This window comes from Saccopteryx leptura, chromosome 1, assembly GCF_036850995.1.
Source record: "Saccopteryx leptura isolate mSacLep1 chromosome 1, mSacLep1_pri_phased_curated, whole genome shotgun sequence".
NCBI lineage: Eukaryota > Metazoa > Chordata > Mammalia > Chiroptera > Emballonuridae > Saccopteryx > Saccopteryx leptura.
This window is the reverse complement of record NC_089503.1, coordinates 268558716-268584760: the sequence shown is the minus strand read 5'-3', so window position 1 is coordinate 268584760 and position 26045 is coordinate 268558716. Positions and strand designations below refer to the sequence as shown.

General features: G+C 50.2%; 1 protein-coding gene across 2 annotated transcripts in view; it reads left to right on the top strand.

Moving 5' to 3' along the window:
• The window catches only part of CERS4 (ceramide synthase 4), a 30863-nt gene extending 5187 nt beyond the window's left edge, over positions 1-25676 (top strand). For both annotated transcript variants that reach the window (XM_066352386.1, XM_066352393.1), the window contains exons 2-11: positions 16116-16289; positions 18971-19088; positions 19773-19891; positions 19979-20036; positions 20381-20431; positions 21145-21237; positions 21440-21568; positions 21982-22088; positions 24967-25123; positions 25213-25676. In XM_066352386.1, coding sequence (XP_066208483.1) covers positions 16117-16289; positions 18971-19088; positions 19773-19891; positions 19979-20036; positions 20381-20431; positions 21145-21237; positions 21440-21568; positions 21982-22088; positions 24967-25123; positions 25213-25389 — 1182 coding nt within the window. In that variant the 5' untranslated portion in view covers position 16116 and the 3' untranslated portion in view covers positions 25390-25676. The remainder of the gene's footprint in view (positions 1-16115; positions 16290-18970; positions 19089-19772; positions 19892-19978; positions 20037-20380; positions 20432-21144; positions 21238-21439; positions 21569-21981; positions 22089-24966; positions 25124-25212) is intronic.
• Positions 25677-26045: the final 369 nt, after the last annotated feature.

Here is a 26045-nt window from a genome sequence, read left to right as displayed (position 1 = left end):
CATTTCTTCATCTAAGATATTGGTTAGATGTTGACTGTCATCTGCCTGCCCTCACCTCTTCCCATTCTTCCCTCTGTTTCAGTCTCACAGGCCTCATTTCAGTGCCTTGAATCTACCACACATGGCCTTGCCTCAGGGCCTTTGCACAGGCTGTTTGTTCTGCCTAGAATGCTCTCTCCCCATGGCTCCTCCCCCACCTCTTTTGGTCAAATATCATCTTGTCAGAGAGGGCTTCGGACCAGTGGTGAGGTCCAAATAATTTTACAACTGGTTCTCCGCTCTAATGACCATTTTAAATATGAAAAAATGATATACTGAAAGGTAGTTTATTATTTCATGCATTTAATAATTAAATAAGAACTATAAAAGAGGTACACAAAACTAGGTTATAAGAAAAAGGTTTTTTAAAAATAAATTTTTATTAATTTTAATGGGGTGACATTAATAAATCAGGGTACATATGTTCAAAGAAAACATCTCTAGGTTATCTTGTCATTCAATTATGTTGCATACCTGTCACCCAAAGTCAAATTGTCCTCTGTCACCTTCTATCTGGTTTTCTTTGTACCCCTCCACTCCCCCCTCTCCCTCCCTCTCCTCCCGCCCCCACCCGGTAACCACCACACTCTTGTCCATGTCTCTGAGTCTCATTTTTATGTCCCACCTATGTATGGAATCATGCAGTTCTTAGTTTTTTCTGATTTACTTATTTCACTCCATATAATGTTATCAAGATCCATCCATTTTGTTGTAAATGATCTGATGTCATCATTTCTTATGGCTGAGTAGTATTCCATAGTGTGTATGTGCCACATCTTCTTTATCCAGTCTTCTATTGAAGGGCTTTTGGGTTGTTTCCATGTCTTGGCCACTGTGAACAATGCTGCAATGAACATGGGGCTGCATGTATCTTTACATACCAATGTTTTTGAGTTTTGGGGGTATATACCCAGTAGAGGGATTGCTGGGTCATATGGTAGTTCTATTTTTAGTTTTTTGAGGAACAGCCATACTTTCTTCCATAATGGTTGTATTACTTTACATTCCTACCAACAATGGATGAGGGTTCCTTTTTCTCCGCAGCCTCTCCAACACTTGCTATTACCTGTCTTGTTGATAATAGCTAATCTAACAGGGGTGAGGTGGTATCTCATTGTAGTTTTGATTTGCATTTCTCTAATAGCTAATGAAGATGAGCATCTTTTCATATATCTGTTGGCCATTTGTATTTCTTCCTGGGAGAAGTGTCTGTTCATGTCCTTTTCCCATTTTTTTACTGGATTGTTTGTTTGTTTGTTGTTGAGTTTTATGAGTTCTTTGTATATTTTGGATATTAGGCCCTTATCTGAGCTGTTGTTTGAAAATATCATCTCCCATTTAGTTGGCTGTCTGTTTATTTTGTCATCAGTTTATCTGGCTGAGCAAAAACTTCTTAGACTGATGTGGTCCCATTCATTTATCTTTGCCTTCACTTCTCTTGCCTTTGGAGTCAAATTCATAAAACACTCTTTAAAACCAAGGTCCATGAGTTTAGTACCTAAGTTTTCTTCTATGTACTTTATTGTTTCAGGTCTTATATCTAGGTCTTTGATCCATTTTGAATTAATTTTGGTACAAGGGGACAAACTGTAGTCAAGTTTCATTCTTTTGCATGTGGCTTTCCAGTTTTCCCAGCACCATTTATTGAAGAGGCTTTCTTTTCTCCATTGTGTGTTGTTGGCCCCTTTATCGAAAATTATATGACCATATATATGTGGTTTTATTTCTGGACTTTCTATTCTTTCCATTGGTCTGAGTGTCTATTTTTCTGCCAATACCATGCTGTTTTGATTGTCGTGGCTCTATAATATAATTTGAAGTCAGGTATTGTAATGCCCCCAGCTTCGTACTTTTTCCTTAGGATTGCTTTGGCTATTCAGGGTTTTTTATAGTTCCATATAAATCTGATGATTTTTTGTTCCATTTCTTTAAAAAATGTCATTGGAATTTTGATGGGAATTGCATTAAATTTGTATTTTGCTTTGGGTAATATGACCATTTTGATTATATTTATTCTTCCTATCCAAGAACAACTAATATTTTTCCATTTCATTGTATCTTTTTCGATTTCCCTTAACAATGCTTTGAAGTTTTCATTATATAGGTCCTTTACATTCTTTTTTTTTTTTTTTTTACAGAAACAGAGAGTCAGAGAGAGGGATAGATAGGGACAGACAGACAGGAATGGAGAGAGATGAGAAGCATCAATCATCAGTTTTTCATTGTGGCACTTTAGTTGTTCATTGATTGCTTTCTCATATGTGCCTTGACCGTGGGGCTACAGTAGACTGAGTAACCTCTTGCTTGAGCCAACGACCTTGGGTCCAAGCTGGTGAGCTTTGCTCAAACCAGATGAGCCCGCGCTTAAGCTGGCGACCTTGGGGTCTCGAACCTGGGTCCTCCACATCCCAGTCCGACGCTTTATCCACTGCGCCACTGCCTGGTCAGGCTCCTTTACATTCTTTGTTATGTTTATTCCTAGGTATTTTTGTTGTTGTTGTTGCAACTGTGAAGGGGATTCTTTTTTTTAGTTCATTTTCTAATGTTTTGTTGTTGGCATATAGAAAGGCTATGGACTTTTGTATATTAATTTTGTATCCTGCGATCTTACTGTATTGGTTTATTGTTTCTAGTAATCTTTTTGTGGAGTCTTTGGGGTTTTCGATGTATAGGATCATATCATCTGCAAAAAGTGAAACTTTTACTTCTTCTTTTTTAATGAAAAAATATTAAATAATACCTGACAAAAAATAATAAAACTGTTATTTAAGATATTTCCAGTGACAGCTTGCCACCTGCTCATTGTTTGGCACTTTTTCTCCTTACTTTATATGTTTATTTACGGAAGTAACAAACACAAGGGAATTAAAATGTATTTCACCAAAGGTATAATGAGTTTTATGAAAAGAATAAATAAATGTTACAAGGATAGTTCCATCAAATTTTTTTCACCTATAGATGGAATGAACATTACAGCGGGTCCTTAGAATACTCTGTTGCACAGATGAAAGTTAAAAAAAAAGTAAGAAGTGCCCTGGCTGGATAGCTTGGTTGGTTAGAGCATCATCCCGAAGCACAGAGGTTGCTGGTTTGATCCTCGGTCTGGGCACATTCAGGAACAGATGGATGTTCTTCTCTCTCTCTCTCTCTCCCTTCCTCACCCTCTAAAATCAATAAAATAAACATTAAAAAAAAAAGTAAGAAGCCTGACCAAGCAGTGGCACAGTGGATAGAGTGTCAGACTTGACGTTTGAAACCCCAAGGTTGCCAGCTGAATGAGGGCTCATCCAGCTTGAGCACAGGGTCGCTGGGTTGAGTGTGGGATCATAGACATGGCCCCATGGTCGCTGGCTTGAGCCCAAAGATTGCTGGCTTGAGCAAGGGGTCACTGGCTCAGCTGGAGCTCCCCAGTCAAGGCACAGATGAGAAAGCAATCGATGAACAACTAAGGTGCTGCAAGGAAGAATTGATGCTTCTCATCTCTCTCCCTTTTTGTCTGTCTGTCCCTATTTGGCCCTCTCTCTGTCTCTCTCTCTCTCTCTGTCTCTGTCAACAACAACAAAAAAAAGTAAGGAATATGAATTTGTGATTTCCACACTGGGTGGCTACCCAGGTACCCACCTTAGAGAGAACCCTGATTACAAGTGCCATTTTAACAACCAGTTTGGTGAACTCAACAAAAAATAGGTATCAGTTCTGCCCAACCAGTGCAAACCGATGGAATCCCACCACTGTTCCTGACCTTCCTGTTTAAAATTGCAGCCCTCACTGCCCAACTCCTGATTTCTTTTCCTTCCTTATTTTTCTCTGTACTACCTGACATCATGAAACAAATTAATATATTATGCCTGACCAGGCGGTGGCGCAGTGGATGGAATGTCGGATTGGGGTGTGGAGGACCCAGGTTCGAGATCCCGAGGTTGCCAGCTTGAGCGCGGACTTATCTGGTTTGAGCAAGGCTCACCAGATTGAGCCCAAGGTCGCTGGCTCGAGCAAGGGGTCGCTCGGTCTGCTGTAGCCCCCAAGACACATATGAGAGATCAATCAATGAACAACTAAGGAGCCGCAACGAAGAATTGATGTTTCTCATCTCTCTACCTTCCTGTCTGTCTGTCCCTATCTGTCCCTCTCTCTGACTCTCTCTGTCTCTGCCACACACACACACACACACACACACACACACACACACACAAAAAAAAAAAAAAATTAATAAATTATATGGTGTTTGCTGCCTCCCCCTCCCACCTTCATGGAGCTGAGGTTCATGGGATGGGAATCTGGTGGTAGTCTGTATCCAGCAGGGGTGCCAGTGTGTAGCCCAGCACCTGGCACACAGTAGGTGCCCAATAAATGTTTGTGGAAGGATGACAGGAGTCCCAGGTACTTCTGGCTACAGCCTGAGAGGCTTGGCTTGGAAGGGGAGGGACTAGGGAGAGGTTGCATAGGGTGTCAGGCTCTGCAGACAGGTTGGCTTAGATTTGAATTCCATCTCTCCACTTCCTACTTTGTTCCTCAGTTTCCCTAGCTTCAAAATATGCACAACAGAAATACCTGGCACTGGATACCTGCTGTAGCTTCCTGGGGACTTAGCTGGAGACTGGAAGGAGTTGGGGCAAGTCAGACCCTGAAATAGGACACTTAGCAAATATCCATATATACAGTGTGTCTGTAAAGTCATGGTGCACTTTTGACCAGTCACAGGAAAGCAACAAAAGACGATAGAAATGTGAAATCTGCACCAAATAAAAGGAAAACTCTCCCAGTTTCATACCTATTCAGTGCAGTTTGATGTGGGCTCACACACAGATTTTATAGGGCTCCTTAGGTAGCTATCCCGTATAGCCTCTACAGACTCGTCGCTGACTGATGGCCTACCAGAACGGGGTTTCTCCACCAAACTGCCGGTTTCCTCCAACTGCTTATCCCACCGAGTAATGTTATTCCTATGTGGTGGTGCTTCGTTATAAACGCGCCAATATTCACGTTGCACTTTGGTCATGGATTTGAATTTAGCGAGCCACAGAACACACTGAACTTTCCTCTGTACCGTCCACATCTCCACTGGCATGGCCGTGGGCTGCTCCACTGTATACACGGTGTTACGTCATTATCTGCACATGCGCAAATGCTGCCACATCATCCTACAGAAACTGGGAGGGTTTTCCTTCTATTTGGTGCAGATTTCACTTTTCTATCGTCTTTTGTTGCTTTCCTGTGACTGGTCAAAAGTGCACCATGACTTTACGGACACACTGTATTTGTGGAATTTTCAAGAAATGCATGAGTATGAGGGGAGTTACTTTACTTCAGGTGGTCAGAACCTCTCTGAAGTCATTTATGCATATTTTTTTTCTTCTTCATAGATTTATTATTATTATTTTAAGTGAGAGGAAGGGAGATAGAGAGACAGACTCCTGCTTGCGCCCAACAAGGACACACCTGGCAACCCCTGTCTGGGACCAGTGCTCGTAACCAAACTATTGTTAGCACCTGAGCTAGAGGCTCCACGGAGCCATCCTCAGCGCCCAGGGCCGATGTGCTTGAACCAATCCAGCCATAGCTGCAGGAGGAGAAGGGGAGGCATGGAGAAGCAGATGGGTGCTTTTTCTGTATGCCCTGACTGGGAATCAAAGCCAGGCCATCCACACGCCAGGTGGACACTCTACCACTGAGCAAACTAGCCAGGGCCAAGAAAATATTATTAAGAAAATCATTAAGAAGAGAAAATACATTTATAGTACTGTATGTATTTATTGATACTATAAGTTTCCATCTTCTGTTTAAAAAATTTTAAAAATCACCTGACTAGGCGGTGGCGCAGTGGATAGAGCATTAGACTGGGATGCCGAGGACCCAGGTTCAAGACCTTGAGGTTGCCAGCTTGAGCATGGCCTCATCTGGTTTGAGCAAAAGCTCACCAGCTTGGACCCAAGGTCGCTGGCTCGAGCAAGGGGTTACTTGGTCTGCTGAAGGCCCATGGTCAAGGCACATATGAGAAAGCAATCAATGAACAACTAAGGTGTCTCAATGCGCAATGAAAAACTAATGATTGATGCTTCTCATCTCTCCATTCCTGTCTGTCTGTCCCTTTCTCTGACTCTCTGTCTCTGTAAAAAAAAAGAAAAACTACATATATGGTGGACCCATTCAGTTCAAACCTGTGTAGTTCAAAGGTCAACTGTATTCAGTGTCTTGATTGAAGTGATGATCGTGGTTGTGCACATATGTCAGAATGCATTGAGTCTACAGCCATAACCACCCTGAATGCGCCCAATTTCATCTGATCTCAGAAGCTAATCAACGTTGGGCCTGGTTAGTATTTGGATGGGAGAATGCATTGAATCACACGCTTTAAATTTGCTGTTTCCTACATGTCAGTGATACCTCAATAAAACTGTGGGGGGGATTTGTGTTGTTTGTTTGTTTGTTTGAAAGAGAGAGAGAGGGAGATAGGAAGGGAGAGGGATGAGAAGCATCAGCTCATAGTTGCGGCACTGTAGTTATTCATTGATTGCTTCTCATATGTGCCTTGAGGGGGGGGGCTTAAGCCATGCCAGTGATCCCCTGCTCAAGCCAGCGACCATGGGATCATGTTGATGATCCCACATTCAAGCCAGTGACCTTGGCGTTTTGAACCTGGCACCTCAGCATTCCAGGTTGACCTTTTGTCCACTGTGCCACCACTGATCAGGCTGTGGGATTTTTTTTTAATGTTTCTGTTGATTTGAGAGAGAAAGAGAGAGGAAGAGAGGAGGAAAGGGAGAGAGAGAGAGAGAAGCTTCAGCTCATTGCTCCACTTAGTTGTTCCATTTAGTTGTGCACTCATTGATTGCCTCTCAATATGTGCCCTGACCAGGGATCAAATCAGTGCCCTGGGATGATGCTTTATCCACTGAGACACCTGACCAGGGCTGTGTTATTGTTGTTTTAATTACAGTAGTCCAAGAGAGCTTCCCTTGCACCCCAACCTATATGCTTGACCCAACCCTATGCAAGTTGGGGTCAGTCAGACCCTGCTGCCCCACTCTGGCCTGCCTTCGGAGCAGGTTTTCCCCTTCAATTCAGGAGACCTGATCCTCTCTTCCTCCCTCGGTCCTTAAAACCTCCCTGACCTACCCCCTAACACATATCTACACTAGGTGACACTGGGGACCCAAGAGGTCTCTGCCTGGTGCTCACTGTTAGGGAGATGGACAGCCAGCTAGCTATCTAAGCTCCAGTGGGGTCTGGCCAGTTCCAGGGGTGAAGAAAAAGTCTTACGAAAGGCTTGAGGAGCTAGGGCTCTGCCGTAGGTGGGAAGGGCAGAGAAAGTCTCTTAAGTGGAGAATCTGATCCAGGTCTTGAAAGGCTAGTTAAGAACTGACCCAGTGAAGAGGGTGGAAGCATTTCTGGCAAAGGGCTGATGCAAAAGTCTGGAGGCTGAACCACCAGGGGAGGCTTTGGGGCATCCTAGGACTTGGGTGTGGGGCAGGGCAGGGTCTGGAATGGAGCTGTGGGAGGGAAGGAGCACTGCCACGAGAGCAGGCCTGGCAGGCGGCCCGGGGCACAGCTGATGGGCAGCTGCAGAGCGCTCCTCATGGCCCCAGTGTTGGTTGTTTAATTTAGGGGTTCGGAGGCAACCAGGGGAGTAGGAGGGGTGGCTGTGGTGAGAGGTTGTGGCCAGTGGTCTGGGGATGCCAGGGTACCTGACTCAGTTTACCTAGACCCCTGAGCCTGCAGGGGGAGGAGGGGAGCTTGTTCCCTGGGGAAACCTTGATAGGCAGAAGCAAGCCTGGGGAGGTCTCCACAGGGTCCTATAAGCCTGATCCCCCTGGCGGCACAGAGAAGCCGTTCCCCTCCCTGGGGAGCTTCTGGCCCTGGTTCTCTTCCTTGCTGAGTGAGCCTGGTTCTCTTCCTTGCTGAGTGACCTGTTTTCAGTAGCATCTGGTTTTGAACCTCAGGATTCCCAGTTTTCGTGGAGATAGTACACCTGCTTTATGGGGATCAAGCTGACCTTGCCTGTTAAAGAAAGTGGCTTCTTAGCCCTGGCCGGTTGACTCGGCGGTAGAGCATCGGCCTGGCGTGCAAGAGTCCCGGGTTCGATTCCTGGCCAGGGCACACAGGAGAAGCACTCATCTGCTTCTCCACCCCTCCCCCTCTCCTTCCTCTCTGTCTCTCTCTTCCCCTCCCGCAGCCGAGGCTACATTGGAGCAAAGATGGCCCGGGTGCTGAGGATGGTTCTGTGGCCTCTGCCTCAGGCACTTAGAATGGCTCTGGATGCAACAGAGCGACGCCCCAGAGGGGCAGAGCATCGCCCCCTAGTGGGCATGCCGGGTGGTTCCCGGTCGGGCGCATGCAGGAGTCTGTCTGACTGCCTCCCCGTTTCCAGCTTCGGAAAAATGAAAAAAAAAAAAGAAAGAAAAGAAAGTGGCTTCTTTTTATAGAAATTTTGAGCTATAAAGTCTTTGCATCCACCCACCTGTCCATGTGTCTGTTCTACCCACTCATTCATCCACTCAACATTTAGTTGGTACCTAATGTTGTGCCAGGCCCTGTCACACAGCAGTGACTAAAACAATATTTATTTTAGACACAGCAGTGACTAACACAATATTCATGCCTGCATGAGACTCATGCCTTTGTGAGGCAGACAAACAAGTAAATAAGAAAACAGATCAACTGAGATGTCAGCGCTAAAGGAAAACAGAGTAAGGAGATGGACTGAGGTGGTAGCCTCTTTGGCAGTGATCTGAGAAGGCTTCTCTGAGGAGGTGATGAGTGAGCTGAGATGTGAATGATGAGACAGACAGAGACACATGTAAAGGCCCTGGGGAAAGCATGAGCTTGGTGAGTCGGAAGCCCACCAAGTCATTGTTGTAGTGAATTGAGCTGTTGGGGAGAAGGAAGTGTATCAACAGGCCCAGAGTGTAGAGGGTAAGAGTGTGTCTAAATAGGAGAGGATGGGCCAAGGTGCAACACTGGATCTGGGGTCTTTCTTTGGGTCTTTGCAGGGAGCAGCATGTTAGTGTCCCCTGGACTGGCTGCATCTCTGGTCATTAGCACCTCATGGGGACCCTGCTCAGAGGTCCAGAGTAGAGGAGCCAGGGCCATCTGGAGGAATAGCAAGGAACTAGTGCAGGAGCAGCTGTGGTTATCAGCACACAATCCCCACTTAGCATATCATGTGTTCTTTGCTGGAGCCTCCAGCTGCAGGAGTCAGGCGACTCCAGGCAGCAGGTCAGGCCACACCCGTGATTTTGTGTGTGTCCTTGCGTGTCAGTCTGTCCATGGTCTGGACCTAGACATCTCGAGTCTGAATGGATTTCCTATGTTACGGCTCAGGCTAGTCCTGTGTTACCAGCTGGACTGAAACCAGTGCACAGCCCTGCACTGCTGGGATGTCCGAGGGTTCAGAGAAGAACAGAGGCCGAACAGGCTCATTCAGACCCCTGAGGTGGCCCTGCACTGCTGGGATGTCTACCAGCTGGACTGAAACCAGTACACAGCCCTGCACTGCTGGGATGTCTACCAGCTGGACTGAAACCAGTGCACAGCCCTGCACTGCTGGGATGTCCGAGGGTTCAGAGAAGAACGGAGGCTGAACAGGCTCATTCAGACCCCTGAGGTGGCCCAGGGATCCTCTCTCTCCTCCTCTTGTCAGCCCAAGCCCTAATCCCCACCCTCTGGCCCCCACCCCACCCCCATATTTTTAGCCACTAAGAAGGATAATCCAGTCTGGCTCCAGGTGGCAGGGGCAGGGCTGGGAAAAGGCCAAAGAGGCTTCAAAACATAACCAAACTGGGAGGTCCAGGGGCAAATGGCGCTGGGTCTGCTGGGGATGAAGTCTCTCTTGAAGGCTCGGGCTGGTCAGACTGCCCCCGCCCCTGTCATTCTCGAAATAACCCCTCTGTGGCTGTGGCTGAGCCCAGCCTGAGCCCAGCATGAGCTACCAGCTTGAAGGGAAGGCACCTGTGCAGAGGCCAGGAGCTGTTTGGGAAGAACCACCCAGAACCTGCCACAGGCTGGCCCCCCTCCTTTCCAGAATGCTCCCCAGCCCACTCCTCTCTACTGCTGACAATAAGTAGCTAAACTTTGCCTCCTACCCATTCCACGCCAGGTGTCTTAACAGTCACCCTATGTGGAAGAGCCTACTGTTACTCCATTTTATAGATAAGGCAATGTAGGCACAGAGCAGCCAGGTCAGCAGCCCGAGGCCACCTGACTGGTAAACAGGTGAGATAGGAATCCTGTCTGTTGCTATACCAGCATGCAATGTGTGTGGTAAAGCAGAAGACCTGTCTGTACCCACTTCTTAGATGGGGCAGCTGATGCCCAGGGAGGCAGAGTGTCACAGGGAATGAGTGGAGGAACTGGTATCCAAAAGACTGCCGAGAACTGCCACCCTGAGCCCCGTTTCCTCCTGTCCTCAAGAAGAGAGCATCTGGTGAGGGGTCTGGGGATAAAAGAAGTTTGGGCCTTGCTGGCCATGGATGGCCATTTATAGCCACCCCTGAGCCCACCCTGTGTGCCAGGGGCCTATCCCACCAAAGGAGGGTGAAGAAATTGAGGCCCTGGGACCAGGAGCTTTGGAGCTAGAACTCCAGCCACTTTGCTGGGCTCTGGACCCTTTTCTCTTCCCAAACCAGTCTCTCTCTCTTCTTTACAAGAGGGTGGAGGGCATGGGAGGAGGACAGATGTCAGGGTTGCAGAGAAGTAGCGCTTGCAGGGCTGAGACCTCTGCAGTCAGGATAGGGTAAGTCAATATGAAGCCCCTTTGAAGGGCTCTCCGGTTTGGAAAGTGCTTTTCCAAAATGACTTGGGGGCCAGAATGGGCTGTGCCTGCTGTAGCTGAGGGAACTGGGTTTTCAGGCTGGTCCTGTATCCTCCTTTCACCACTCAGCCCCTCTGACAGCGTGGCTAGCTCCCAACACCACAGTGAGCGAGGCTGGGCTGGGGAAGGTGCTTTAAGTGGGTCCAAGGTTGGGGCAATCAGGAGGTACCTTCAGGAGGAAGTGACAACTAAACTGGGTTTTAAAGGATTCGGAAGCATTTGCCAGACAAAAGAGGAAGGTGAGCAAGCCCTGCGAGGGCAGAGACCTTACCCACTTTCCCCACCATTCTGCGTCCTTCAAGCACCCAGCATGGAGCAATAGATATTATATAGATAGGCATTGTGGGCAGAGGACTGCATTTGTCAAGGCTATGTGTGTGAAGCTGCACAGTGTGATGGGAGCAGAGTGTCAGGCAATGAATGGTGGGCTTTGAGGCTGGGTACATCAATGGAGGCCTGCGATTATGAGATGTCATTGTTCTTGTGTGATCTCCCTTGTCCCTGAAGCTCATCAAGACTTGCAAGCACCATGGCTTCAGTTGGACCCCATCTTAGCACCCTTGTGGGGGAAGAATATGGGGCTGGGCACCTGGACTCCCAGCCCACTTCAGTCTGTACTTAGTGGAGGCGGGGCTGTCTACCAGATGGTTGGGACTGACCCTGAGGAGGAGACCGGAGATGCCCTGTTGTGGATGTGGGAGCCCAGGAAGGCCACCTGGGCATGTGCCCTCCTGTCCCAGTAGGTGCATGAGACCAAGCCAGCGGTGCCTGTTAGTGAAGATGATTTCTTTGCTAGAGAAATCCACCACTCAAGCAAAAGTCCTCGCATATACTTTTCCATCTCTCTATTCTCTCTGGGCTGCCTAAGCCTGTGGGTCTAAACTAGCCACTGCAGCAAATCCCTGATCATTTGCCAGGCTACTGCCTTTGCCTCTCCCCCACCAGACTGTCCAATGGCAGGGGCCACTGCTAATTGTTCACTGATGCCTGAATGCTGGAGTCCATAGTGTGGTCCGGGGCTGTTCCTTTATCCCTCACCCCTTCTACTCCCCCGCCAATGTTCCATCTATCCCCATAGATTTCAACATCAGCCACACACTGATAAGTCCTACCTCAGCCTTCCCCTACCCCTACCCCAGACCTGAGGAGCTCCTGCCTCCTCCATATGTCCACAGGGACATCTGAGCCCCCCACCCCTACTTGTCTTGTTCAACACTGAGCCCACCTACTTACCTCATCTGGACAGCCCACAGCACCCCCTTCCGGCCTCCCCTCAGCCACTTCCTGCATGGCAACCAACAGCCCATGGCTTGCCATCTTGCCTATAATATAACCAAGAGCCTCAGAAACCCTAGACTGCACAGGCAGGAGTATAAAATGGTGCAGCCACCTGGGAAACAGTTTGGCAGTTGCTTATAAAGTTAAATACTCAACTGTCTTATGACCCAGCAATTCCATTCCTCGGATTAACCCAGGAGACATGCAAACTTCTGTTCACACAAGAGTAGGATGTGAATGTTCATAACAGCTTTGCTCATAATTAACCCTAACTGGAAGCATCCCAGATGCCCCTCAACAAAGGATGAAGCCAACTGTGTTGTATGCCTGCAGTACCCATGGTTCCCTGTTAAGAAAGAAAGCTGCTGTGGTAGGTGCAACAACATGGATGAGTCTTGAAAACACAGCACAGAGTGAAAGCAGCCAGACACAGAATCTGTGGTTCCATTTCTGTAAAGTTCTAGAACAGATGAAAGAGCCTCCTCCTGAGGGGCCCTCTCATCCATCTGAGACACCCACCCCAGTGTAGATGGAATAAAAAAACTAACAGATGTGACCCTTGGATGGAGGAGGTGGAGACTGACTAAGAAAGGGCAAGAGAGAACTTTGTGGAAAAGCAAGAATGTGGTAGGAGGTTGGGTTACACAGGTACACACATTTGCCAAAACTGAGCTACTCTACACTTAAGATTGATGCATTTTGCTCTAGTAAAATTTACCTTGAAAGAAAAAAAAAAACCCAGCCCTGGCCCGTTGGCTCAGTGGTAGAGCATTGGCCTGGTGTATGGATTTCCTGGGTTCAATTCCTGGTCAGGACACACAGGAGAGGTACCCATCTGCTTCTCCACCCCTCCCCCTTCTCTCTCTCTCTCTCCCCCCCCTCTCTCCCCTCCTGCAGCCATGGCTTGATTGGAGCAAGTTGGCCCCAGGTGTTGAGGATGGTTCCATGGCCTCCACCTCAGGTGCTAAGAAGAGCTCAGTTGCTAAGCAATAGAGCAATGCCCCAGGTGGGCAGAGTATCGCCTCCTAGTGGGCTTGCCAGGTGGATCCCAGTCAGGGCATATGCAGGAATCTGTCTCTGCCTCCCCTCCTCTGAATTAAAAAAAAACAACCCATAAGCAAATACTTAACCCAAGTTATGATTTGCATGCTGAAATATTTCAAGATAATGTGGATTGTGTCTTTGTGTGTGTATATGACAGAGACAGAGAGAAGGACAGAGAGGGACAGACAGGAAGGGAGAGAGATGAGAAGCATCTATCCTTCATTGTGGTTCCTTAGTCTCCTTAGTTGTTCATTGATTGCTTTCTCATATGTGCCTTGACTGGGGGGCTACAGCAGAGCGAGTGATTCTTTGCTCAAGCCAGCGACCATGGGGTCATATATGTGATTCCATGCTCAAGCCAATGAGCCCATGCTCAAGCCGGCAACCTCCAGGTTTCAAACCTAGGTCCTCCGTGTCCCAGTTTGATGCTCTATCCACTGCGCCACCACCTGGTCAGGCAATGTGGCTTGTATCTGCTGCTGCTTTTGAAATGCATCCAGGCCTGGCCTGTGGTGGTGTCAACCTAGAATGCTTAGGTCCCGGGTTCAAAATCCTGGGCTTGCTGAATCAAGCAAGCAATGAACAACTAAAGTGAAGCAACAAAGAATTGATACTTTTCACTCCCCCCCTTCTAGAAAATCAATAAATAAAATCTTTTTTAAAAAATGCATCCAGAAAAATCAGATGGACTAATGGGTAGATAGAGGGATGGATGAAAGCATGGGCAGGTGTTCAATGAAGCAAATGAAGCAAAGTAGGATCTAGCAGTGGGTATATAGGTGTTCACTATAAATTTTTTGAACTTTTCTGTTGTAGGAAAACATCTAAATTTTTTTTCCCACAGCCAACAGATTCTGCATAACCTATCCAGTTCCCTCCCTGCTCTCACCTTCTCCTCTCCCCCTGCACTTACTCTGCTTTAGCAACACAGACCTTACTGACTCTAGCACTCAGAACTGAGACCTGCCCCAGGGCCTTTGCACCTGCTGCTCATGTCTCTGGATTGCCCCTCTATACCACCACTACCCTACTCTGTGTAAACCCAGGCCCTCCTCTTCTCTAGGTCTCCGCTCATATGGTTTCTCTTAGAGAAACCTTCCTTGGTCAATTCATTTAAAATCAATGCCACTGTTTATTTTCTACCAGACCCTATCACACTGTGTTATTTTGATTATTTACAAATCGGTTTGTTTGCATATTGATTGCTTGCCCTGTTGAGCTGGGAGCTCCATGAAGACAGGAATGAGTCTGCTTTTGTTTCTGGCTGTGTCCTCAACATGCAGTTGAAGCTGGCATGTACAAGTCAGCCAGAGGATATCTGACAAGTGGGGGGAGTGAACCAAATGAACAGATGGATAGGTAGACGGATATATGTATGGGTGGACACATGAACAGATGGATGGATGGACAGATGGCTAGACCAATGAACAAGTAAGTGAACAGACATTCCAAGTGGGGATTGGTGTGAGGCTCTGCACACTTGTCTTAAGATCTTGAGAAAGGGAGAAGCTGTGTGGGCTACTCAACAGGGCTGGGCTGTGTGGATGGGGGCTGGTCCCTGGCAGCTCTCAGTGGGAAGGTACCTCACTTTAGTTACTGTTCTGTTAACAGAGTGGTCAGTCTTCCACTGGTTCTCTTGCCCAGCTGCCGCCTATGGTTGGATAACAAGCGAGGCAGCTGACGTTCACACCTCATGGGCAGTTCACGTTGGGAAGGGTAGCTAGGGAGGGAATTACAGATTTTCTGTATTTCTTTTTACTTTAAAAAAAAATTTTCCGGGCCTGACCTGTGGTGGCACAGTGGATAAAGAGTCGACCTGGAAATGCTGAGGTCGCCGGTTCGAAACCCTGGGCTTGCCTGGTCAAGGCACATATGGGAGTTGATGCTTCCAGCTCCTCCTCTTCTCTCTCTCTGTCTCTCTCTCCCTCTCTAAAATGAATAAATAAAATAAAATAAAAATTAAAAAAAAAATTTTTTCAGCCCTGGCCAGTTGGCTCAGCAGTAGAGCATCGCCCAGCATGTGGATGTCCCAGATTCGATTCCCGGTCGGGGCACACAGAAGCAACTATCTGCTTCTCTCCCTCTTTTCCCCTCCCACAGCCATGGCTCAGATGGTTCGAGCAAGCTGACCCAGGGTGCTGAGGATGGTTCCATGGCCTCGCCTCAGGCACTAAAATAGCTCAGTTGCTGACCGATGGAGCAGCAGCCCCAGATGGGCAGAGCATTGCCTGGTAGGGGGCTTGCCAGGTGGATCCCGATTGCAGCACATGTGGGAGTCTGTCTCTTTGCCTCCTCACCTTTCACTTAATTAAAAAAAAATTTCCATTGATTTGAGAGAGAAAGAAAAGAGAAGAGAGAGAGAGAGAGAGAGAGAAGCATCAACTCGTTCCACTCAGTTCCATTTAGTTGTGTACTCACTGGTTGCTTCTCATGTGTTCCCTGAACAGGGATCGAACCCATGACCTCGGTTTGCCAGGACAATGCTCTACTAAGTAACCCGCCAGGACCCAGATTTTTTAAAATTCTTCATCTTTGAGCAGCATCGACGGCACCTTCCCACAATGGCAGGAATTTCCTGGACATTTAAAAACTTGAAGTCATGACCCTTTACTTCTGACCATCAATTTCTTGCCTGTAGAGTGCAGAAAAATAATTACTGTCATGAGCTTTGCTGTTAAGGGTCAGTAGGTGTGAGGCTAAGCACTTTGTCTGCCTAACCAGGCTGAGCTGAGAGGTGGGTAGTACTGTCCTTGTCTTACAAAAGAACTTGAGTTCAGCGAAAGTTGAAGTCATTTGCCTGAACTTGCCCTTTATAGCCCAAGTTTATCCTTAACACTGGCTGTAATAAACTCCAGGTTGCCAGGCACTGGGGGAATGAGGGCCAAGTGATAGGCTCCTCCGCCCTACATGCTGAACTCACCCTTAACTGGACCTCTGTCCACAGGATGTGGTCCAGTCTGAACAAGTGGCTGTGGCAGGACAGGTTCTGGCTCCCACCCAATAGCACGTGGGCTGAACTGGAGGACCGAGACGGCCTGGTCTACGCCCACCCCCAGGACATGCTGGCAGCCCTGCCCCTGGCACTGGCCTTGGTAGCCATGCGCTTCACCTTCGAGAGGTAAGTGTCTGTCGCGGCTGGTGTGTGCGGTGCTGGTCCCAGGCTGCCGCCTTGTGCATGGTTTTGTCCTAATGGGTCTCTGGCTCCGAACCAAATTGCTCCCTCCTCCAACCTGCCCCCAGCTGCTGCTACTTACATTCTCGTGGTCTCTGATGGCTGTTTTATCGGAACACCGGCTGCGGCTCTGGTCTGGTTATGCCAGCATCTTCAAAAAACGGGGACTTGGCAAGCATATGCTCACTTTGCTGACTGAGGAAGGTCTACAGTGGCTGGTCAGTCAGTAAGCAGAGAACTCCTGCCCACTCCCTCCTCCTCCTTCATTATAGGCAAGCCAGTCCCACACCCTACCACCCTCGGTCCTCATTGCTGCATCCACCACCATCCCTCCTACTGCCTTTTATAGCCAAAGAAGGGCACATAGGCACTCTGGCCTCCCCAGCCTCCTGCAGCCTGGCATCAGCCCCTGAGTGCATGCCACCTGCCCTCCCAGCAGTCTCCCTATTGCCAAACCCAGTGGCTCTTCAGTCATTTCTCAGGTGACCCAGACACTACTCAGAACTGGGTTTTTGCCTGACCAGGTGATGGCGCAGTGGATAAAGCGTCTGATTGGGATGCCGAGGACCCAGGTTCGAGACCCTGAGGTCGCCAGCTTGAGTGCGGGCTCATCTGGTTTGAGCAAAGCTCACCAGCTTGGACCCAAGGTCTCTGGCTCGAGCAAGGGGTTACTTGGTCTGCTGAAGGCCCATGGTCAAGGCACATATGAGAAAGCAATCAATGAACAACTAAGGTGTCGCAACAAAAAACTGATGATTGATGCTTCTCATCTCTTTCTGTTCCTGTCTGTCCCTATGTATCCCTCTCTCTGGCCCTCTATCTCTGTAAAAAAAAAAAAGAACTGGGTTTCTTCCTCTTTCCTTGGTTGTCCTTCTGGGTGTGGGCATCTCTCCTGGGGTTCCCCGCCCCTCCCTGTCTCAGGTAGTCCCACCCTTTCACATGTGGCCTCCATACTGTACCCCACAAAGGTTCCTTTGAGGCTGAGGACCCCTTCTAGTCTCCTTTCTCCCAGTGCACTTCCTCCTCCACTCCTCACACCCACTGCTGGTTCTCCATGTTGGTGGCCACCTGGCCTTTGCACATACTCCCTTGCAGCTCCTTTAAGCCTGGGTTCCAGGGAAGCCTGCCCTGCTCCTCCCCCCACAGAGCCTTTAACTCCCTCGAGCTACTTTGGGTCTGCCTTCCCCTCTGCCTTGGCCGGACCACAGGGATGGAAGTGTTCTGTATCTTACTTTGTTTCTCCCACTCATAAAGGGCTTCCTGGGTATGGACTCCCTAGACATAGGGGCCCTAGGGAGCATCCACTGATGCATTTATTTAACAGGCACCCTTTAAGCACTTAGTCGGTGCCAAGCACTGCTCTGAGCAGTTGATGCATCTTAACCCACTTTGCCCTCAATGCCACCCTGAGAGGTGGTACTGTTATCATCCCCATCCTACAGAAGAGGAAACAGAGGCACAAGAGACAGAGGCGGATTAAGGTCAGTTGAGGCCCCAGGTGCAGAAGAAAATATTGGGCCCCTTACATTAGAAAAAGGTGTAAAATTGGGATTTTGCAGGGCCTTTCAGAAGTTGGGGCCCAGGGCGCATGCCCAGCGCGCCCACCGTTAAATCTGCCTCTGCACAGAGAGATCAAGTGAGCTGCTTGAGATCAGACAGTGGGTAGGCCAGCAAAGACCGAGGCTTCTCCTGGGCAGTTCTGGGGGGCCCAATCAGCCAGGCCTTGGTGGGTGGATCTGCTTGCCCACCAGGGTGGGGAGCATTGGAAGGGGTGTGCCCAGGCTCACGACCGTGGCCTGAAGGGGGGTTTGCAAATTTAACTGATGGCCCCAACTGAAGTGGGAGTGCTGTCACACCCCAAAGTGGGGTGGGAGGAAGGGTTTCCCCTTATTGAGAGAAAGCGGGTCATGGGTTTGTAGTTCAAGTCTGCCACTCACTGGCTGTGTCACTTGGGTACATTTCTGACCTTTCAGCCTCAGTTTGCCCATTGGGACAGTGGGGACGATGATAATAGGGTGATGTACATAATCTTGACAGACCATAAGCACTCAACAAGTGTTGATGTGTACCTTTCCACCTTCGCGATTGAGTCTGGAATGAGTTCCTTGCAGGGATGCTCTGAGCCTCAGTTTCCCCACATGAAGCAGTGATGTTAGAATGATAGATATAAAATTTAGTCCTGACCCCTATCCTTGGGAGCCCCCTTGTGGGAAATGTGATTGACCAGAGTTCAGCTCCACCAAATGTGGACCCTGGAGTGGAGAAGGCTGGGCCGGGAAGAGGCCTGAGAGGGGGGAGGGAGCAGACCTGCTCCTGCTGGTCAGGAGCCCCAAGCCTGGTGAGGTCCAGACTAGGGTACAGGCCACCGTGAGACCAGCACTGAGGGGACTCTGACCCTAGTTTGGGACTAGAGTGAATGGAAGTGATTAGGTGCCCCAGAGGTCGACCTCACACCCCCATTTGGAAGGCCAGTCCGGCTGCCTTTCTCTGTCCAGTCTAGTGCAGCAGCCAGGCCATCCCCCGGCGTTCCAGGATACAATCTGGCCCTGCTGAGCCTCAGTTTCCCTGCCTGTAGCACATACATCCCTTCTCACCTGGACTGATGAGCCCTGTGTCCCCTGCACCAGACTCATCGGCCTGCCCCTGAGCCGGTGGCTGGGTGTGAGGGATCAGGCCAGGAGGCTGGTGAAACCCAACGTCACCCTGGAGAAACATTTCCTCACGGAAGGATGGAGACCCGCCGAGGTAAGGGCCTCTTCCATCCTTATCTGCCTGCAGGACTGCTGTGTCTGTGGGCTCTGGGGGTGGTATGTGGCCCCTTTCTGGGAACGGAGAAAGCCCAGGGAAGTCTAGGGAACTCCTGTTCTGGGGAAGACTGGAGGCCTGACTGTTCTGGGGTTCTGCAGTCATGTGACCCTCCCTCAATTCCTGTCCATGGTGTGACTGCTTGGAAGGCAGGATCTGGCTGGGTCCTTAGGGGAAGGGGAAGAGGACAGGGCTTCCTACCCTGACGGGGGTGGTGCAGCACCTGCAGGATAGAGCCTTGTAATCCCTGTCCCTTGTCAGTCAGTCCCCCTCTGCAGGTAGGGGTGGGAGACAGCGTCTCAGCTGCACATCTGGAGTAGGGTAGGCACTGTTCTAGAGGGGTACAGGAAAACTTCTGTGGGGAGCTGCTCCATCCCCCAGGCCCTTACTTAATCCCAGTGCCTATCAGTCCTCTGCCTGTCCTGCGAACAAGGCTGGGTTCTCATGGTCCTGCTTTGAGAGGCCTCACCCCATACCGCTGTACTCTCCTGTTTCTATAGGTCACAACCCCATAGATGAGGTCTGAGGTTGCAAGGAAGGGGGTAGCAGAGCTGGGTCCCACCTGGCCTGGAACAGGAGTGGGAAGCCATCTCTGTGACCTGGCCTCCATCACCCTCTCCCCAGCCTCAGATGGCTGTACTGGCCACCCAGTGTGGCCTCACGCTGCAGCAGACCCAATGCTGGTTCCGAAGACGCCGGAACCAGGACCGGCCTTGCCTGACCAAGAAGTTCTGTGAGGCCAGGTCCGCCTGGGGTGGGGCTGGGAGAAGGGGAAGGGGTCTGCTCAGTCAGCAGCGGCCTCACCTCACGGGCCCTCTCCCTGTCTGCAGCTGGCGGTTTGTCTTCTATCTGTGCTCCTTTTTTGGTGGCCTCTCGGTCCTCTACCATGTGAGTGTTCTTGACTTCTTGCTGGCCCTCCGCCTGTCCCACAAGCACCTACTATGTGCCGAGCCTGGCTTGGGGTGAGGGGGTGTGGAACAGTGTGGCAGAGGGAAAAGCATGTGCACAGAAAAGGGAGAAAAGTCGTGGCAGATGTCCCCTCAACGGGAGCCTGTTGGGACCTGCTGTGGTTGGGGCTGGGGGTCTAGCTGTGATTGAGCCCCTTGTCTTGAATGAGGGCAGAGATGTAACCAGGTGGGAAACAGGGCTGGGGAACCCAAGGAAACCCCGGGTCTGGGGTGGAGGGCTGGGGTCTGATCTTCAGGCAATCTCAAATGACTGTGTCCCCCCAGGAGTCATGGCTGTGGAGGCCAGCAAAGTGCTGGGACAATTACCCAAAGCAGGTGAGTGGCAGGGGGTGCCTGGAGACTAGAGGGAAGATTGGGAGGTGGTCAGAGTTACTGTGGCCAAAGACAGCAGAGCCAAACCTGGACATGACACTTTTAATCACCCCTCTGAGTCCCACTGTCTATTTCTGCCTTCCCTGTAAGGAAACTTGGAGCAGGAGCTGGCACAAAACTACTACCCTTGAGCCCTGGCCGGTTGGCTCAGTGGTAGAGCGTTGGCCTGGCGTGCAGGAGTCCCGGGTTCAATTCCCAGCCAGAGCACACAGGAGAGGTGCCCATCTGCTTCTCCACTCCTCCCCCTCTCCTTCCTCTCTGTCTCTCTCTTCCCCTCCCACAGCCAAGGCTCCATTGGAGCAAAGTTGGCCCCGGGCGCTGAGGATGGCTCTGTGGCCTCTGCCTCAGGCGCTAGAATGACTCAGGTTGCAACAGAGCCATGCCCCAAATGGGCAGAGCATCGCCCCCTGGTTGGCGTGCTGGGTGGATCCCAGTCGCACGCATGCGGGAGTCTGTCTGACTGCCTCCTCGTTTCCAACTTCAGAAAAATACAAAAAAAAAAAAAAAACAACTACTACCCTTGATTACCACCAGTGATAGGAAGCTCACACCTTCTTGGCTCATTGGAATTCAACTGTCCTGGTTTTGAGCAAATTGGGGAGAGCCCAAGGGAGTTTCCACTCCCTCCAGCTAACCCTGCACTCTGTCTGTCCCAGCCCCTGCAGTCTGCCCTGTACTGTTGGTATCTCCTCGAGCTGAGTTTCTACATCTCCCTGCTGATCACACTGCCCTTCGACATCAGGCGCAAGGTGAGGCCTGGCCATGGGTCCAGGTGGGGAAGTGATGTCCTCGGAGAGTCATGATTCAGTTTCAGTTGGGGAAGGATGGCCTCACCCCGACACCTGGAGAGTCCCTGGTACCTGAGGCAGGAAGCGTGGTGCCAACCATCCCCCTGACAGGGCTCCCCGGCCACCCAGCCTGGTCCTGGCCGTGACTCGCCATCTCTTGCAGGATTTCAAGGAACAGGTGGCACACCACCTGGTGACTATCACCCTCATCGTCTTCTCCTACAGTGCAAACCTGCTGCGCATTGGCTCCTTGGTGCTGCTGCTGCATGACTCTGCGGACTACCTGCTGGAGGTAGGCCCAGCCCGCTCCTGTCCGCAGTGATCCCCCGCCCTCCCAGGTGCCCCTGGAGATGAGGCCCCACCTCAGTCAGGCTTCCATTGATGGGAGGCCCCGCCCTCAAAGCTTTCCTGGGAGAAGAGACCCTGACCTATTAAGGTTTCCTGGGAGATGAGTCCCAGGCCCAATGTCTTCCTGGAAGGTGAGACCCTGCCATCTCTTCTCTTCCAAGGAGTTGAAGCTTCTCACTTAGACACCAACTTGTATCTTTCTAGGCAATTCCTGGAGATAAAGCTTCACCCCAAGGCACCTTCTCCTAGAAAAGAGGCCCCACCTCTTCCTACCTCTTCCCACCTCTTCCCACCTCTTCCACCACCTTCCTGCCACTACCACCCACTGAGTCCTTCTCTCTCTGCTATCTTCCCCAGGCCTGTAAGATGTTCAACTATGCATACCAGCGGCGAGTGTGCAATTTTCTCTTCATCATCTTCTCCTTGGTCTTCTTCTACACTCGCCTTGTGCTCTTCCCCACCCAGTGAGTCAGCCTTCCAGCCTTCTAGGGCTGGGGAGGTGGGTGGGCGCAACTAGAATCCAGGTCTGCCTCACCCTCGTGCAGGGGGTGTTGGCCAGGAGGAAGCAAAGAAGGGTGTTGTGTTCCCAGCCCAGGGCACAGCATATGGCCACAGTATAAGACCCAAAGGTTGAAAGAGACAAAAAACTGGGCTCAGTCCTCATTTAGGAGAATGAGGAGCATGGAATGGATGGCAGGATCAGTGACCAACTCACTACAGTCTTTACTCAGTATATTTACTGAGCCTCTCAGAGCATAGGGAGCAATATGAAGATCTCCATTCTGCTGTGAGCCAGCGCAGCTAGTGATTCCAGGTCCTGAGTGGGAACGGCGTGGAATTAAGAAAATAGGCTTAGAGAAAAAGGATGGGCTTGGGAGGCCTCTGCAATGCTGATGGCAAGAACAGAGCAGCCTCCACACCCACTTTATTTATAGGGCAAAATCAGGCCATTAGCAAATCAAAGAGATCTCTGATCACATTTCCAAGGCAACCCAAGAATTCTACCAAGTGCCGAAAACCTCCACCATTCATAACATCTTAACTTCACAAGACAAAGGATAAAAGAAACTTGCCTCCAGTCTTTCCAGGGGACATGAGGGGAAGGATGAGTATAAACCAAGGATAGTCAACCTTTTTATACCTACCGCCCACTTTTGTATCTATTTTAGTAGTAAAATTTTCTAACCGCCCACCAGTTCTACAGTAATGGTGATTTATAAAGTAGGGAAGTAACTTTACTTTATAAAATTTATAAAGCAGAGTTACAGCAAGTTAAAGCATATAATAATAATTACTTACCAAGTACTTAATGTTGGATTTTTGCTAAGTTTGGCAGAATAAATCTTTATAAAATAACTTACTATAGTTAAATCTATCTTTTTATTTATACTTTGGTTGCTCTGCTACCGGCCACCATGAAAGCTGGAACGCCCACTAGTGGGCGGTAGAGACCAGGTTGACTGCCACTGGTATAAACAATCCAGCACCATAGCAAAATAGCCTTTAGCAACTTCTCAGAACAAGTGAGGTGGGGGGTTGGGCAGACTGTCAGCTTACTGCCACTTCCCCACACCTCTGTCCCCCAAAAATCTAAACTGCAAAGACCCTGTTGGCTTTCAGTCCCCAACACCGTTCACATGGAGCTGATAATTGGGGGATAAATAAGGCAAACAAGGTGTATATAGTGTGAAAGGGAGTGGTGGTAGTGTTCAAGAGAAAAGAAAGTCAGGCACAGGAAGTGTATGGGTAGTTGGAATTAACACAGATGGCCAGGGAAGGTATCACTGATAGCATTCATAAAGACTGCAATAAACTGAGGGAGAGAACAGTACTTATCACAGTAGAAGTATTCTATGCAGTGATAACAGCATGAGCAAGAGCCCTGAGGCTGGATTTTGCCTGACACATTGGAGAAGCAGCAACGAGGCCCATATGGCAAGAGCGGAGTGAGCTAAGGAGAGAGAGGGAGAAGAATATGAGGGCAGGGAGGGGACCAGACAGCTTGTGCAGGTTGGCTCAGTGGTAGAGCGTCGGCCTGGCGTGCAGGAGTCCCGGGTTCGATTCCCGGCCAGGGCACACAGGAGAAGTGCCCATCTGCTTCTCCACCCCTCCCCCTCTCCTTCCTCTCTGTCTCTCTCTTCCCCTCCCGCAGCCAAGACTCCATTGGAGCAAAGTTAGCCCGGGCACTGAGGATGGCTCTATGGCCTCTGCCTCAGGCGCTAGAATGGCTCTGGTTGCAACAGAGTGACGCCCCAGATGGGCAGAGCATCGCCCCCTGGTGGGCATGCCGGGTGGATCCGGGTCGGGCACATGTGGGAGTCTGTCTGACTGCTTCCCCGTTTCCAGCTTCGGAAAAATAAAAAAATAAAAAAATAATAAAATAAAATCACAGGGAGGCCTTGGGTTGTTAATCCTAAATGAAGGGGAGGGTTCCGAGTAGTGCAGGGAAAGGACCTGACTCAACGGATCACAAGTGCCCTCTGGTGGCTGCAGAGGGAACAGCAGGTGAGAGCCTGGTTGTGCGGCTTCTCTCCCTGGAGCTGGGTGGCTGCAGCAGATGCCACTGAGCTGGTCCAGGTGAGATAGTAAGTGGACTCTGGAATGACTCACAGGTCATGAAATTGTTATGAGCTCACAGTTGTTCCTTGAGGATCAGGAACTCAGCTCTAGCTGTGCTGAGTTTGAGGGGCCTCCAGGCCTCCCCCAGAAAACTCAGAGAGGAAACAATGAGCACACTAGCTTGGGGAGATGTGAATGTTCAGTGTTTGCAGCCACAAAACTGGACAGGGTCATTCAGGGAGCAGGTGTGGACAGCAGGCCAGTCCCAGTGCCCCTGATGTTTGCAGGTCAGGGAAGCTGCAGAGGAGACGCAGAGGGAGCAGCCATGAAGTGAGGAGTGTGAGTCCCTGAAGGCACATGAGGAAAGGACAGCAGGGAGCCTGCTGCACGAGCCAGCAGGGCCCTGGTTACCTTACAGCTGATTTGGGTGACAGCAGCTGGGGGTCAGAGCCTGCTGAGTGAGGGAAGAAAAGGACCTGAGAAGAGAGGTGTGAAAGGACCATTGAGGAGAGCAACTGGAATACTAAGTGCTTCCTTTGAGGTTCACGTTGTGCACGGGCCAGTTGGTAAGCTTGTGCGACCTACTCATTTAACATAACCAAGTGTGAAGGGGCACTTAGATGCCCAGCTGAAGAGCATAGATATTATTCTGGGAGACTGTGGGGAGCCACTGAAGGTTCTAGAGCAGGGAAGGTCACACAAGTTAGAGCTTCCTAGGACTGGGGACTAGAGCTGTTGGTAAAGCCCACCTTTTCCACCTGCCTGCCTACCCACTTGCCTCAGGATCCTCTATACTACATACTATGACTCCATCGCCAACTCGGGTCCCTTCTTTGGCTATTACTTCTTCAACTCACTTCTGGTGATGCTGCAGCTGCTGCACGTGTTCTGGTCTTGCCTTATTCTTCGTATGATCTACAGCTTCACAAAAAAAGGCCAGGTAAGACTGGGCAAGGGTGGGCTCCCATGCGCCAGCCTGGAGCCCCAGCCCAGCCCAGCCCCAGCCTGTGCCCACTCCCTGTTCCCCAGATGGAGAAGGATGTTCGCAGTGATGTGGAGGAGTCTGACTCAAGTGAAGGGGAGGAAGCCCAGGAGCGTCCGCAGCTCAAGAATGGGGCAGCTCAGGAGCCCAGAATGGCCCCCACTGATGGCCCTCGGAGCCGGGCAGCTGGGCAGCCGGCCAGTGGGCACATGTTGGCCACATAGCTGGCTGAGGACTGGCCGTGAGGAGCTGCCCCAGTGCTTTGGATTTGGAGCAGCTGGACTGGCAGCCCTCCAGCCAACTCGGTGGAGACTAGGAGGGCCCCACCCCGAGTGCGGGGAGGGCCGATGATATGTCTCCAGCCCCTTCCTTCTGCCTGTACTCCCTTGGGCCACTAGACAGCTGGGGGGTGAGCAGCAGCAGGGTGCTGCAGCTTGCCAGAGCCATCACCAGACTGAAGCCTGGGGACTGAAGAGCCCCAGGCCAAGAGGGGCACAATAAAACTTGAAGAGAGCCAAATTCTATGCCTCAGAGTTTGTGTCCCTGTCATAGCTCCTTGGAGACCCCAAGGAAGCCAGGACTTTATATACCTCACTGATGGAACACTCACTGTCACCCCAAGTCACATGCCCAGACCCAGGGGTCACAGACAATAAGCAACATTTGGAAACTCCCCCCAGGCAAATCCCTGACCAGCCTATGCCTTAGCCAAGCCACCTCCTTCTACCCCAGGGCAGCCTTTAGACAGCTATTCACAGACACAGCTTACAGGTGACTTTGCCTCAGGTCACAGAGGTCCAAGGCCAAGCAAAAGGGCAAAGGGGAGGCTCATGCCTGTCTCTGCAGCCTGTGCTCAGTGCTGGCAAGACCTCACCCTCAT